This window comes from Zootermopsis nevadensis, unplaced genomic scaffold (assembly GCF_977971745.1).
Source record: "Zootermopsis nevadensis isolate Lab colony 2312 unplaced genomic scaffold, Znev_1.0 Znev_ptg000012l, whole genome shotgun sequence".
Classification (NCBI taxonomy): domain Eukaryota; kingdom Metazoa; phylum Arthropoda; class Insecta; order Blattodea; family Termopsidae; genus Zootermopsis; species Zootermopsis nevadensis.
The window spans coordinates 37,416-50,951 of record NW_028259144.1 but is presented as its reverse complement, the minus strand read 5'-3'; the positions used below and the strand labels follow the sequence as shown (position 1 = coordinate 50,951).

The window sequence follows — 13,536 nt, the reverse complement described above, 5'->3', positions numbered from 1 at the left end:
CTTGTGGTGTGTTAAGCAAGGATAAAGGTTTTAAAACTTGTAAACTTGTAAGTTTGGCGTGTGGTGTTTGTTATGAATTTGGATTTGCTTGCAAAAATCTCATGCCCAGTAGATGACAGATTTGTTGATTTATTTGGCTGGATTTTTTCTTTCGACTCAAGTGCTTTGAACACATTTTGGTTAAAGATTGTTGATTGATATGATGTCTGTTTGGACCACCTTTGGCTGCTCCCTCATAAATATATTTTTGCATAACCCCCTCATTCTCTCATCTTCGGCTCCCCACCCACCCGTTAACCCTCAATTATTTTTTTAGAGGGCAGAAATCAGAAATCGGTTCAGTCCTGCCCTCGTTTTATATTTAGAACTTAATACTACACTTAATACTACTGTAAGAATCCGCTGGGTCTCAAACTGCCGATGCCATTCGGCTGCCCTTCTGTTCCCGCTCAATACGTAGTTTACTGGGTTCGCTACTATAATTCGCTGTGGTCAAGTTCGCACAGAGAGAGAGAGAGAGAGAGAGAGAGAGAGAGAGTGAGAGAGAGTGAGAGAGAGTGAGAGTGAGAGAGAGTGAGTGAGAGTGAGTGTGTGTTGGTAAGCGTGAGTCTAGTCTTCGGAGTCTTGGAGGTGCTGTAAGTTTATGTGTGCGAACAGCGATCTAGGTGGGCTGTCATCAGGTTACGGAATGATGGGGTGTTCTCGTTTAACGGTTGAGGTTATGTGTCGATGATTCCCGAGGAATCAAATAAATAAACGCCATGAGGCGTTTACGGCATTGATAAGTGACATTTATATACTCAGAAGTGTGTGTGTGTGTTGTGTGCCCCCCTCCCCAAGAACAAAAGTACATGTTCAATCAACTGCGTCATCAGAATGCTGTTTATTTTTGCATTTGTGTTAGTTAAAAGTGAATGCATTTTGTCTTTCTGGGAATAGCTGAGAGAAGAAGCTTAATTGATCCTTGGGATTTTACTCGGGGAAAAGCTGTCTGTCACCTGACCAGCCTACTGCTTGCCAGGAAATCAGTGGAGTATGTTCAGTACACTTGGCAGGCTCACTTCTTATCGCAACAGGAATTTGGCACGTGGAAGATTGTTTTTTGTCCAACAGTTCTCAGACTTTTCCTGCGTAAGACGTAGTTTACTACTACTCTGCTATGACAAGGAGGTCGGATGAGTTCGCTGTTTTTCAGACGTTGCCGTCCCTGCCTATGATAAAATGGCGTGGGCGTTCTGCCCCTCTGTATTTCTTTGGTTGCTAGGATGCATTCTGAGTCCAGTGCAGATTTACTCTCATATATATTGCCAGGGCGTGGAAGTTAATTTGAATTGATGTGTGTCATCTTTCCCTTGTGTGAAGGACATAAGTGTGAAATATTTTGGTTGCATGGAGGGTTGGTTTAGTTGGCCAGTTGATTATTGATGAGGTGTAGAGTGCATTCGTAGTAGCAGTTACGACTGGTGTCACAATGCGGATATTTATTTTGGTATTTGGTATTGTTTCAGGTAGGAGTGCCTGCAAGCATGTGGGATACTATAGCCGTTGCCCACTTTTGATTCCTAGTGACCAAGTATGGGGTGTTCGTAGCATGCCTCACAATGCCACAAGGAAGACCTCAGGCCCTCGTGCGATTACCTTGCTTTCCGAGGAGGTGTACGGTTATAGATTTAGTGGGAGTGCCTAGTCTGTCTCAAAGAGTAGTTTGAGATCAGGGGATGTACTGAGTAGCAACTTTCATGTGAACTGTAGCTGTAGTGTGTGTTTACTGGTATCAACGAAGACATGGAGCACTAATTTGTCTGAATATCAGCGTTTCAGAAGATCAGTTGTGTGCGTGATGGGGAAGCAGCTTTTTTGGAGTTGGAGATGTGAAGAACCAGACAGAACGAAGCACCTGTAGTGTTTGTGACTTGGATAAGGAATTGCATTGTTCAGGTATGTTAGAGAGTACAGTTTATTTACATTCCATAGATCCTTCTTAGGACTAAACCAAAGGATGGAGAACAAATCATTTCATACAATACATATAAACTTCAGTACTTTTGACACAATTACAAGGATGTGTTTCACATGTGAATGTACATAACCTTCAGATTCTGCAATTCAATTATGAAAAATAATTTAAATGCAGGCTTGAACACCTTTAAATCATTTAGAGTTTTAATTGTTGGTGGAAGATCATTAAATGACTTGATACGCGTATAATACGTTCCTTTTTGACGTTTATTACGGTTAGCATAGACTATAGAAAAATTATATACTTGTAATTAATTTTTATTTTATTGTTGAGATTTGTCAAAGTCCACTTACAAAATAAAAGTCTAGTCAATGATATGTTGGTGTCCATGAATCCCAAAGGTTCTGGAAATAAATATGACATGCGCCCTGATGTGGAGAAAAGGTGTTTAGAGTATTACAGTAAGTGCAGTACTTGAAAGTTACTGTAACTAAAACATTTGACTTCCCTTACCAGTGAATCTGGCCTGCGTTGTCACTCGTTATAACTTGAAACTGTTGCTTGTGTTTTCCAGGTCGTGGAGACAGCATGTATTGCTCTGAAGTCAAGCACGACGGATCCGTTACCGTCGTCAGTGCTGGGAAATAATTTGCTGTTTCTTGGTGGCATCCCTGAATTTTAATGAAGATGAGAATACAGTGCAGCAGCTTTTCTCCTGTCCAAGGTATATAAGAGCAGTTGGAGGCAGAAGAATATTGTAAAACTAACCTCATTCTTGATATTAAAAAAGTGTACAAAATAAAAGATGTTTTTCCAGCCTGATGGTACTAACATGACATAACAGATTGTTAATCACTGGCTTTTCAACGCAGAATTGTAAGCGAGTCCCATGGCAGTCTATGAGGCACTGGTATAGATCTTTCTCTGAGCACCCAGAACTCATTATTTACTGGTACAGTGAGCCTGTTAGAGGCTGTATCACAATTAGTTTGTGTTTAGTATCCTGCCAGTACCAGGAGGCATCTGCACGTAATGTATTTCTTTCTCATATCATAAACCCAGATTTCCCATTTTCTCTGTCCCTTTTACATCAGTTGCTGATTTAGGAAGCAGCTACTGCATTGGCCACTGTTGTGACCAACATTTTGTACACTGAACATTAGGATGTGAGTGTAATTATCTGTACTCATTGTGATTCGCCGTTGCAGTTCTGATGATCCACATGTGGAGATCTCCGCAGTCCATGGGATTGCGTGCAGATTGCAGGACAAGCAAGCCAGAGCCACTCACCAGATGGCAGTCACAGGCAAGTTCATCCATTTGAGTAAATTGTTTAATGAACTTATTTTCTGAATTGCAATGCCATTATTGAAAGAAGAAGACCTTTTTTCCTGAAAAGTAGTAAATGGTTTTAATGAAATAAAGAACTTGTCTATTTCTTCTATTGAGACTACAAAGAAACAATGAAGAACGTGATTTTTCTTTGCCAGTTTAAGGAACCACATTTTGAGGCTGACCTCCACATTGTTCTATAATTGAGAATGCATGGAGTGTACCTCCATGCTCCCACTGCCTCATGGCATTGCGCTTAGTCACAAGGATAACTGCAGCTGATATAGCGAACCATTAAATGTTTAAAAATCATAATCTGTGTTGGTTTTCTGTAAGTCCAAGTGGTGTTAGAACCCAAAGACCACTGTGAGAACCTGAAATCTCTCTTAAAACCACATTTAGTATGTGAACTTGTTGAAAGCGTCTGCTTCATATCTGGAAAAGCCAGTAAGGCCTGTTGTGTATGTTGGTAGGAGTGTTTGTTGCTGCAGCCATGAAAGAGTTACGACGGTGTGTTCCTTGTTTGTCACTACACAATGGTGGCGATATCTCAGGTAGCTGGTGAGTTCAGTTTTATAAATTTAGATTGTTCAACATTGAAACAATTTATATTACTGATGGTGAAGTTTCCACCTTTGCTTCCAGAAGGTATGATAAAGTGGCATAACTGATGGTGATATGGAAAAAAAATCTAATTGCTACGGCTACCTCTTGCCCCTTGTCGGTTGAATTCACCTTAGTAGTAGAAGTGCTACAGATGTTGGCTGTGTTGTAGTGGCTTGCCATTTCTTAATCTTTCATTTAGGTCCTTTCTCCATGACATCAAAACAGGCGAACCTGAGGGGCATGGACCGACTGGTGTTTGTAGACTCCCTTGCTGTCATAATGGGGCACGAGGAGAGGGAGCCGTGTATCTTGGAGACAGCGATCAACATCCTCGGCTCCAAACAGACGGCAAGCGAACTGTTCGTTAAATATCCACTGAATCAGTGGCAACAGAAGTTGCGTGGGACTGACGTGATGTGTGTGAGTTGTAGAGTTTGTAGTTGCAGTATTATGACGTGTGGAATAATGGCCCACTTGGCGAATGCTTTAAATTTGCTGGGGGGGGGGAGGAAAGAAAGGCTCCAGTATGAATCTGTGAGTGAGGGAGTTCAGAATTTGTCAGGTCGCTGGTTGTGACACTGTCGTGACCCGTATTTAAAGTTAACTTGTGAATGGGTTTGTAATGAACTTGACAGAATTTGTCTTCTGAAAATGGAAGGTGCTTGTTCATTGGCTAAGGTAGGAGTGTTAACTGCTTGGTGAAGTAAAACTGTGTGCTCTTAGAAGAGTGTGATGTCTTGATTTCTTGAATGTGACTGTATTTTCTCTTTCTGGGAGTAGCAGATTACGAGAAACAGAATGATCCTTCAGATTCTACTGAGCACCATGCTGTTTGTCACGTGACCTGCGTACTGCCAGCCAGACAAGCATTGAAGTACGTGCGGCAACAGTTGGCGGACCGACTTGATGTCAGAAGATTAAACCTGCTGGGACAAAGAAGGAACATCGTATCCGCAAGAAACTGATATCAGTCTGAACGAGGCATTCGTTGTGTGAGTACATGAGCATTAGAATGTATTTGATGTGGTTGTCGTGTGAGAGAGATGAGTCTGTCCAATTTTATTAGGTACTTCAGATGTTGTGAACTTAAATGTGATATTTGATATGTTGAAAGACCTATGTGCGGTGAGAGATTGGCATAATTGCAGTATCTGTGGTATGCTAGAGGCATTCATGATTCTCTAGTGAATATATTGTTCATAGGACATCAAAATTGGAGGTTAGGTATAGCTTGTAGACGAGGGTGGTGACTATTTGTGATAAGGTTTTGTTAATGAGTGGTTTTGTTTCATGTGTGATGTGTGTAGTGCTGTGGAGCCTTTAATGTGATGTGTTTACTAATTAATAAGTGAGTAATTGCCAAGGTGAGGAATTTAGTTTTGTTGACGTGTGAGTATTGTGCACAGTGACCGGAGCTGCTGGGATATTTTCTGTGCTTTTGGTTAATTTTGAGCAAGGGGATCGGTTATGAAACCTTTAAATTAGGTGATGTGTTGAATGTGATTGCATTTTTTTTCTGGTAATAGCTGCAGAGAAGAAGCTTGATTGATCCATGGGACTTTACTGAGGTTGAAGGATGCGTCACCTGACATGACTACTGCTTGCCAGGAAAAGAGTGGAGTATGTGCAGAAACACTATGGTGGCTCACTGATATGACGACAGGAAATCAATCGGCTGTTATCACGAAGGACCTCATGTCTGCGAGAGATTTATCTCTGTGTCAACTTGACATGCATTGTGTAAGTATACGAGAAATATGATTATCAGATGTGCTAATTCATGATTCACACAATCAAATTCTTTGGCAAGATAGCGAAATATTCCACCAACATGCACTTCATTATTTAGTTCACTTAAGATTTTGTGTGTAAAATTCAATAGCACGTTGTTGCATGTCTTTTTGAAAATTTTTTAGAGAATGCCATTGGTAATGAAACTGGTCTGTAAGTAGAAATACCTGTCAATTTAGGTAAAGATCTTGTTTATGTTTACAAGATGTTTTGATATCTGCATTGGAACAAGTTTCACAGTTTGAAGGACAGTATTAGGGTGTGGTGTGGAGTACTGGCAGACCTAATAATATAATAAGGTTGCTTCACTGTCTTAACCTAAAATAGACCCATGACAAAAAATGTCTTCTCAAAATGGAATGTGAATTTATTTGCTTTACATGAGGTGTAGGGGCCGTCAAAGACATGTATTTCTTTAATTATTTGATGTTAGTATTCTACCATACTGACTAAAAGACTAGAAAAGAAGAGTGATGGGAGACGACCAATTTGGATTCAGGAGAGGAAGAGGAACCAGAGATGCCATCGGAGTTATGAGAATAATTTCAGAGAGAGTTCTCGATGTCAAGGAAGAAGTATGTGCCTGCTTCATCGACAGGAAGAAGGCTTTCGATCGAGTAAAATGGAAGAAATTAATGAGGATCCTACAGAGAATTGGAATTGATTGGAGAGATAGAAGACTAATCGAAAACCTGTACATGCAGCAGAAAGTCAACGTGAGACTGGACTCAGGAGACACCAACAGCGTTGAGATAGGTAGAGGTGTAAGACAGGGATGCTGCGTATCACCACTTATTTTTAACCTGTACGGGGAATGGCTTGCCAAGGAAGCTGTGGAGACTTCAAAATTGGAGGAAGATCATAATGACTGTAAAGTATGCAGACGACTTGGTAGTATTGGCGAAGGAAGAGGAGGAATTACAGAACATGATGGACAAGTTAGTGGTAACAGGTAGAGAGTATGGAATGGAAATCAACATTGAAAAATCAAAGGTAATGAGGATGGCACCGAGAGCAGAACGTTGTAGTTGGAAACCAACGGCTGGAGAATGTGGAGAATTTTAAGTACTTGGGAAGCATAATCACGACGGACGCCCTATGCACCAAGGAAGTAAAAGCAAGGATAGCCATGGCCAAGGCAGTTTTCCGTCAAGAAGAGGATACTTCTCACTAACAAGTTGGGATTGGAGATGAAGAAGAAACTAGTGAAGTGTTACGTATGGAGCAGAGACCTGGACACTCAGGATGAAGGAACAGAAATACCTGGAGAGTTTTGAAATGTGGTGTTGGAGAAGAATAGAGAAGATCAGGTGGACGGATCGAGTTACCAACGAAGAAGTATTGAGGAGAGTCGACGAGCAAAGAAACATTCTGCAGGCGATTACACGAAGGAAAGCTAACTGGCTCGGACATTACGAGAAGGAATGGGTTACTGAGTGACATCATCGAAGGTCAGGTTGAAGGAAAGCGAGGACTGGGAAGAAGACTGATACAGCTAACCGACGATCTGAAACAAGGAAAGAAGATGAAGTTCCAGGAATTAAAATGAGAAGCTGAGAATAGGGAAAACTGGAGAGTTCTTTTTGGGCAAAGCAATGGACCTGTTGTAAGACAGAACACTGAATAATAATAATAATAATAATAATAATAGTATTCTACCATGTTTTCCATTGGAGGTAGCTCTGCCTTCATTTTATGTGTTTGGCATTGGTATTTTAATTTGGTCAAGAAAGGGGCTTTCTAGGATAGGTAAGATAGCTGCCCTATCTCTCGGTGAGAGACTGAGGCCGAGTTTCTCTTTTTTGAGAGAGTGTTTTATTTATTTCTTGTGAGAGGTTGAGATATCGTTTGAGTCTTCATTGTCGTTGTTTTGAACTTTGTAAATGTTTGCTCATGTTTGATTCTTTTGAAATTGATATTGTAATTATATCTCCTTATCATTGTTCATTTACATCCAGTTTACATAAAATGGGATTGCCGGTGGATGTAATGACACCAAGAACCTCCCCATTTTAACTTCAGAAAGGCCGATACTGTTAAAAGGTTTGTTTTCTTTCCATTTTATCGATGTCATTTCTGAGCATTGGCGATCGGTGGTTGGTATGTTTGACTTATATTCTGTGTTTGTGTTTCATGTACGCCAGTGCATCGGACACGTACCAGTGGACGCGGCGTGTTCTGGAGGGGACTCGAAGCGAAGGGCTCTTTGTGCGTGTGTTGCGGTATCGTTCATTAGCTTACTTTGAATGGCGTATGGTGCAGTCCTTGGTGCAACGTGCAAAGGTAGTTGATTTTTTCGATCATGTAGAGTTATTATTGTCTCTAACGGAGTCCGACGAACGCAAAGGAATTTTGAAATTTCATTCTGATTTGAAATCAGACATTGACATGTGCCCTCTGTTGGCTGTTTAGAATGGTCAAAGATGTAGGCAGATTGCGTGTAGCCCCATTAAATGTAGAGTATGACACACTCTGAGTAGGTAAAGTATTTGAGTTTGGTTGACCACGAGGCTCACCACGGCAAGTGTCAGCCTCAAGGAGAGTGACTTATTTTTTAATTTATTTTAAGAAGCAGAGATATGGATGGAAGCAAATTGGTTGCATTGTGCATTTCGCTCTGTTTACTTGCCCCCTGGACCACCACCATGAGGCACGTGGAAGATTGTGCTGTCAATTTTGTTTTTTGGCGAACACTTCTCAGACATTTCCTGCATAAGACATAGTTTACTACTACTCTACTATGACAAGGAGGTCGGAAGTGTAGGCATGTATCCATCAGCCTTTAGTCTTTTCTGCTTGCGAAGAGGCACACCTACTTTCTCACATGTCACGCCACCTCTACCGAAATGTTCACTAGCATATGTATGTTTTTATTGTGGATTCGTTTGAATCAGGCCACCCGAAAAGGGTCACGGTGTAGTTTGCGTATGCTGCGTCTTCGAGATTTTCAGCTCTTGGAGGATAGCTTGGATTTACTAGGAGTAGGAGTAGCTGCGTTGGAATCAGGCTAAAAGAAAATGGTGATACATCATGTTCTGTAGGTTATAGAAACAGCAAGGTACGTGCTCTGCGTGAAGAGGTAGCAGGATGCTGGCTCACTTGCATGAATTGTTGAGGGTGCGCCGTGTCCGTAGTTGGCTACGATCTCAGGTACACACTTTCGTTCGGCTATCCCGCATCTGCAGGGCTTAAGAAGTCTGGGTTAGAGTGCGTCAGTAGCTGGCCATCAGGCTAGTGGTCGACATGTATAGTTTTGTTGGGCGATGCTTCGTCCATGCCAGGCGACTGGTTGACGTGAATATCTTGCTTAGCTTAGGCTGCGTCTGTAGCCGTGTGCCTTGTCAGTTGTATGGGTTTGTTTGGTAATGCTGCATGTGCAGTGCTGTACCAGTTAGGTTTATGTTTGCTTGCCTACTTTGTGTCTGAAATAGGCCACCACTGTAGAGGTTTGTTATTAATCCTAGGTTGCTGCGGTAGCAATAAATCTTTTCACATGCTTAGTTTGGCCCAGCTGTGGTCGTAGAAGGCAACAAGACCACAGGCAAACATTGGTCAGTCTGGGTTGCGTACATAGATTCCTAGTGGCTGAATTAATCACAGGTTGGGTTGACAAGGCTCTGTCCGAAGAGATCGACTGTGTTGAAGGCCGCGTCCATAGCAGCTTACTGCCTTACTTGCATAGGTTTGTTGTGTCAGGCTTCGTCCAGAGGAGGATAATTTGTAACGTGGATATTACGATAGTACTAGGCAGTGTCCTTTGCTATGCTGCGTCCGTAGCTGGTAGGAAGTCTATCACAAGAATGATTGAAAGAAAGTGATTTAAGAAGAACTGGAGTGCACGGAAGCACAGAAAAGAATGTTTAAGAGCACATGAAATTTTGAAATATAATAAATTGTTTCAAATACAGAAAAATTGAATTAAATTAATTCTTAACGTTTAATTTAGACAGAAGAAAAATAAAGAAATTTATTTAACTTGTTCACTTTACTATTGTTAATCTTTAAGCGTTAAAAAATTTCTGGCAAACACTTATTAAAGTTGAAGTAGTACATTATGTTCATGAGATGGGAAGCCATAAATGCAACAGATGATGCTTACATACACATTAACAGATCACTCTTAAAGATATTGTGTGTCTATTAACCGACTAACAAAGTTCTAATTCTTCCTTATACTGGTGATGGGTTCCTTCTGTTGATTATGCATGGCCGGCGCACTGTAGCAGTAACATTAAGTGATCTGTAAATGTGTTTGTATTGTCATTGCTTCTTGTTTGTGCGAGGAAGCAGACAGGCAACTTATTTAAGAAGATACAAGATGATTTATAGTACAATACAACTGATAAAGATACAGAAGGAAAGATGCAATTAAGTAAAACTGAATTTAAAATTGTAGTATCATACAGTTGATATGTAGTTATGATAAAGTGAGGTCTGATGACAACTCCCTAAAATGCTACATTCTTAGAGGCATAGGTTGGTGTGGCTAGGCTACGTCCACAGCAAGGTACTTTCTCGAGTGTATTGGGTGATTGGGCTATGCTGTGTCTAAAACAGGCTACCACCTGATTGGCATAGGTTGTTTACTTTAGTGTGCGTCCAAAGCGTGAATAGGTTCTTTAGCCGAGGCTGCATCAAGTACGTGGGAGTCGTATGTTGGTCAAGGCTGCATCTGAAGCAGGTTAAGGCTATCGGTAATTTTTGCGAGGCAAGCGAGCTACATCCTAGCGTGTTTAATTTTCTGATAGTTGGCTGCGTTCTAAGCAGGATACAGGCTCAATTGCATAGATTGGTTGGAGTAGGGTACGTCCGTCGCAGGTTACGTGCTCAGTTCCAGATATGTTTGGCCATACTTTTTGACGTGAAAACGTTCGAACATTCGAACTAGAATATAATAGTGACGAAAATTTAGAACTCTGATGTGCGTACCTTCAGAAATTCTTTAAACTTGAACTAGTGAATAATTTGGACAAACCAACCACGCAAGGGAAAACTTGTATAGATTTGACATTTGCAAGAGGTATTCAAATAATTTCAAAGCCATATGTATCCTACTTCTCATACCACTACCCTGTATTCAATAAATGTAAGTTGCAAATGAATTAAACGATTCAAAACAAAAATTTTGTTTAATTTCAATATACACGATTTTTTCTGCAGCGATCTGCTCTGTTATGGGCATAATTTAGTTTGGCTGTGCTCTATGCTCAGGAGGCTTCTTACACATACTTGACAGGTCACCACCATTCACCGACCTCACTACGAACATATGTTGGTTAGGCAAGGCTTTGCTCGAAGCAGAGTTATTTTCCGTAAACCGCGTACGAAACAGATTACTGGGAGATGGCTGCGTCCGAAACGGGATACTACTGCATACGCTTTATTTAGTTGGGCTAGGCTGCGTCCACAGTTGTCTTCATTCGTTCGTCTAATCCGCTTCAGGTTGGTTGGGCTAGGCTGTGTCCGTAACAGCATACGTCCTTAGTAACTTAGGTTTGTTGGGTTTGGTTGCGTCCAAAGCAGGGTACTTTCTCATGTGGATGAGTTGATTTGGCTTGTCTGTGTTCTTAGCTAGCTACCAGTTCAGTGGCATAGATATTGTTTGACTAGGGTGCATCGGGTGCATCTGTAGGTGGCTGTATATTTGTTGTGCTAAATAAAAGCCATATATCCATTTCGTTACTTTTATTTCATTCCCATATCGCAAAGAAAATATTACCCGCAAACGCAGACATATTCGTAATGCTATAAAGCGTTGCACTAGATGGTATACCAAGTTATTATTAAGGGTCCTGAAATCCTTGCTACTATTCTTAAATTTATTTTCAATTTTAGCTTCTCTCAGCAACAATTTCCCACTTTGTGGAAACAAGCAGCTATTGTTCCATTTTTAAAAGAAGAAGACAAAACTGTTTCTGTTATAAACTATAGACCTACTACCATAATTAATAATGTTTCCAAAATATTTGAAATTATTGTACATACCATGTTTCTTATAATTTTAATTCTAAATGAATCCCTTGTCAACATGGTTTTAGTAAATCCAAATCCACCACTTCTAATCTGGTTACGTTTTTGGATTTATTTTCCCCTATAGCTTGTTCCCAGTCTCAAGCTGATGCATTTTATGTTGATTTTATCATTTATTTACTTCCATCATTTTGTTTTCTATATTACTCCATATTTATTAATGTTTTCTTTAAATCATTGCTTTACAGACTAATAATGAACATCAGATGAACCACGCCATATAAAAAACAATACCTTCGTTCTAATATATAAGAGTAATTCTGATAAGAACATCTTCCATAAACTGCATAACATTGTAAAGGATTGTAATTCGAGTTTTAAATTTACCAATCTAATTTATACCTGAAGACGGTTAAATATAACCGAAACATGTCGTAAGAGACGTTCCAATTTCTAAATCGATCATTCGATGCGGAACGTGAAATGATATTTTAAATATTTGATCATCTTATTATAAATTGTGATTTGACATTTATCAGTGTTGTTTCGCATGTCTTACGTTTGCACAAACTTGGTGACTATGAACTGTCTGCTGGTTATATGATTGATTTCTTAGTTACCTAACCAGCAGACATTCGCAAGTACGTTATTCTGGAGTTTTGTCATTTCCTTTTGATTTATTGTCTGGGGGTTTGGTGCCAAGCAAAACAGAAAACTACCGCGCGCCGTCTGACTTTGCCTCAGAACGGGACCTGCTGACTACGACGCACCGCCGGACATTGACTCGGAACTCGACCGACCAAGTAGCATGCACCGCACTCGCGCGCACACACAGAACCCACGGCAACGTACTTTATGTGATTTCTTATTATATTATGTTTTTACTCTTTTTTGATTCTACCCAAATTTCTTATTCTCTCAAAAATATATATCCATATTTATATACACATGCGTATATATATTCTTAATTTTATTCTTATGTAGTCGGTATCGCCGAGGGACTTGTGCTGTCAGGCAACGCGGAAAGTAGCACGCACCGAAGAAGTTAGCCAGTCAGATATCACGCACCGTGTGACTTTGACTCAGGCAGCCAACTACGGCACACCGCACACAAACGAGACACGGTAAGCTGCTGATGTTTATTTATATTTTAATTTGGAGTTCCCCCCCTTCTCTTATTGATTCATTCTTCGCACTGCGTCGTACATGGACGGTCGAGCTCTGCGGCTATGTCCCACGGTGCGTGGTAGTTAAGACAGTCGAGCAAAATCCGTCATAAATAAATCTGAATCTGCCTTCAATGTGTGGATAATGGCAACCCATATCAACATGAGTACCATCAGACATACATGAATGTACAAAAGAAATGTATTTAATCTCTATCTTATGTGTATATGGGATATACGGATGTCCGCACGTAGGAACGTTGAAACTTCGATATCAGCAGACGTGCGTGATTACACCAAACGCACTGATGGTAATGTTTGGCATGTATTGCCTTACGTCAGTGGTCCCCAACCTTTTTTTGCCCAAGGGCACATTTCAGAGTTTATGAGATCGTGGCGGGCGCCAACCAATTAACAAAGCCAAATTTTCTTTTCTCTGGACAAATAAGATATGGACACCAAATAATACACAAAACAACACGACGTTTATTGATACAAGAAACCACGCAATCAAAAATACGTACTTTTATAAGTACAATTATTATTACTCAAGTGGGAAGTTAGTGTGATGTTTGGCACTGCATTTCAGCGGCCAGTTTTTCAAATTTGGGAGAGTAGGATGATGTTGCTGCTCGCAATCGTCAAGATGGGCATTGGTACGTAGAGAACTGTGCTTTGATTTTATAATGTTCATGGTTGAACGGCCTTTAT

General features: G+C 40.5%; 1 protein-coding gene across 3 annotated transcripts; it reads left to right on the top strand.

Annotated features, from left to right (window-relative positions):
* The first annotated feature begins 650 nt into the window (after positions 1-650).
* LOC147873913 (uncharacterized) lies at positions 651-12,960 on the top strand. 3 transcript variants are annotated; one of them, XM_087347562.1, is made up of 9 exons: positions 651-665; positions 1,509-1,938; positions 2,535-2,684; positions 3,169-3,266; positions 4,124-4,318; positions 4,679-4,890; positions 5,425-5,638; positions 7,834-7,972; positions 12,644-12,960. In XM_087347562.1, exons 3-6 carry the CDS (start codon positions 2,642-2,644, stop codon positions 4,739-4,741), a joined length of 399 nt encoding a protein of 132 aa, XP_087203688.1. In that variant the 5' UTR covers positions 651-665; positions 1,509-1,938; positions 2,535-2,641; the 3' UTR covers positions 4,742-4,890; positions 5,425-5,638; positions 7,834-7,972; positions 12,644-12,960. The 3 variants fall into 3 exon arrangements, with proteins under 3 accessions (XP_087203688.1, XP_087203685.1, XP_087203686.1); XM_087347559.1 differs by lacking the exon at positions 651-665 and adding an exon at positions 1,107-1,131; XM_087347560.1 differs by lacking the exon at positions 651-665 and adding an exon at positions 1,382-1,396.
* Positions 12,961-13,536: the final 576 nt, after the last annotated feature.

Coding starts and splice junctions, on each gene's coding strand:
- LOC147873913 (XM_087347562.1), top strand. CDS start 2,642: ATGAAGATGAGAATACAGTGCAGCAGCTTTTCTCCTGTCCAAG. Junction 3,267..4,123: donor TCACCAGATGGCAGTCACAG/GCAAGTTCATCC, acceptor ACATCAAAACAG/GCGAACCTGAGGGGCATGGA. Junction 4,319..4,678: donor GTGGGACTGACGTGATGTGT/GTGAGTTGTAGA, acceptor TTCTGGGAGTAG/CAGATTACGAGAAACAGAAT.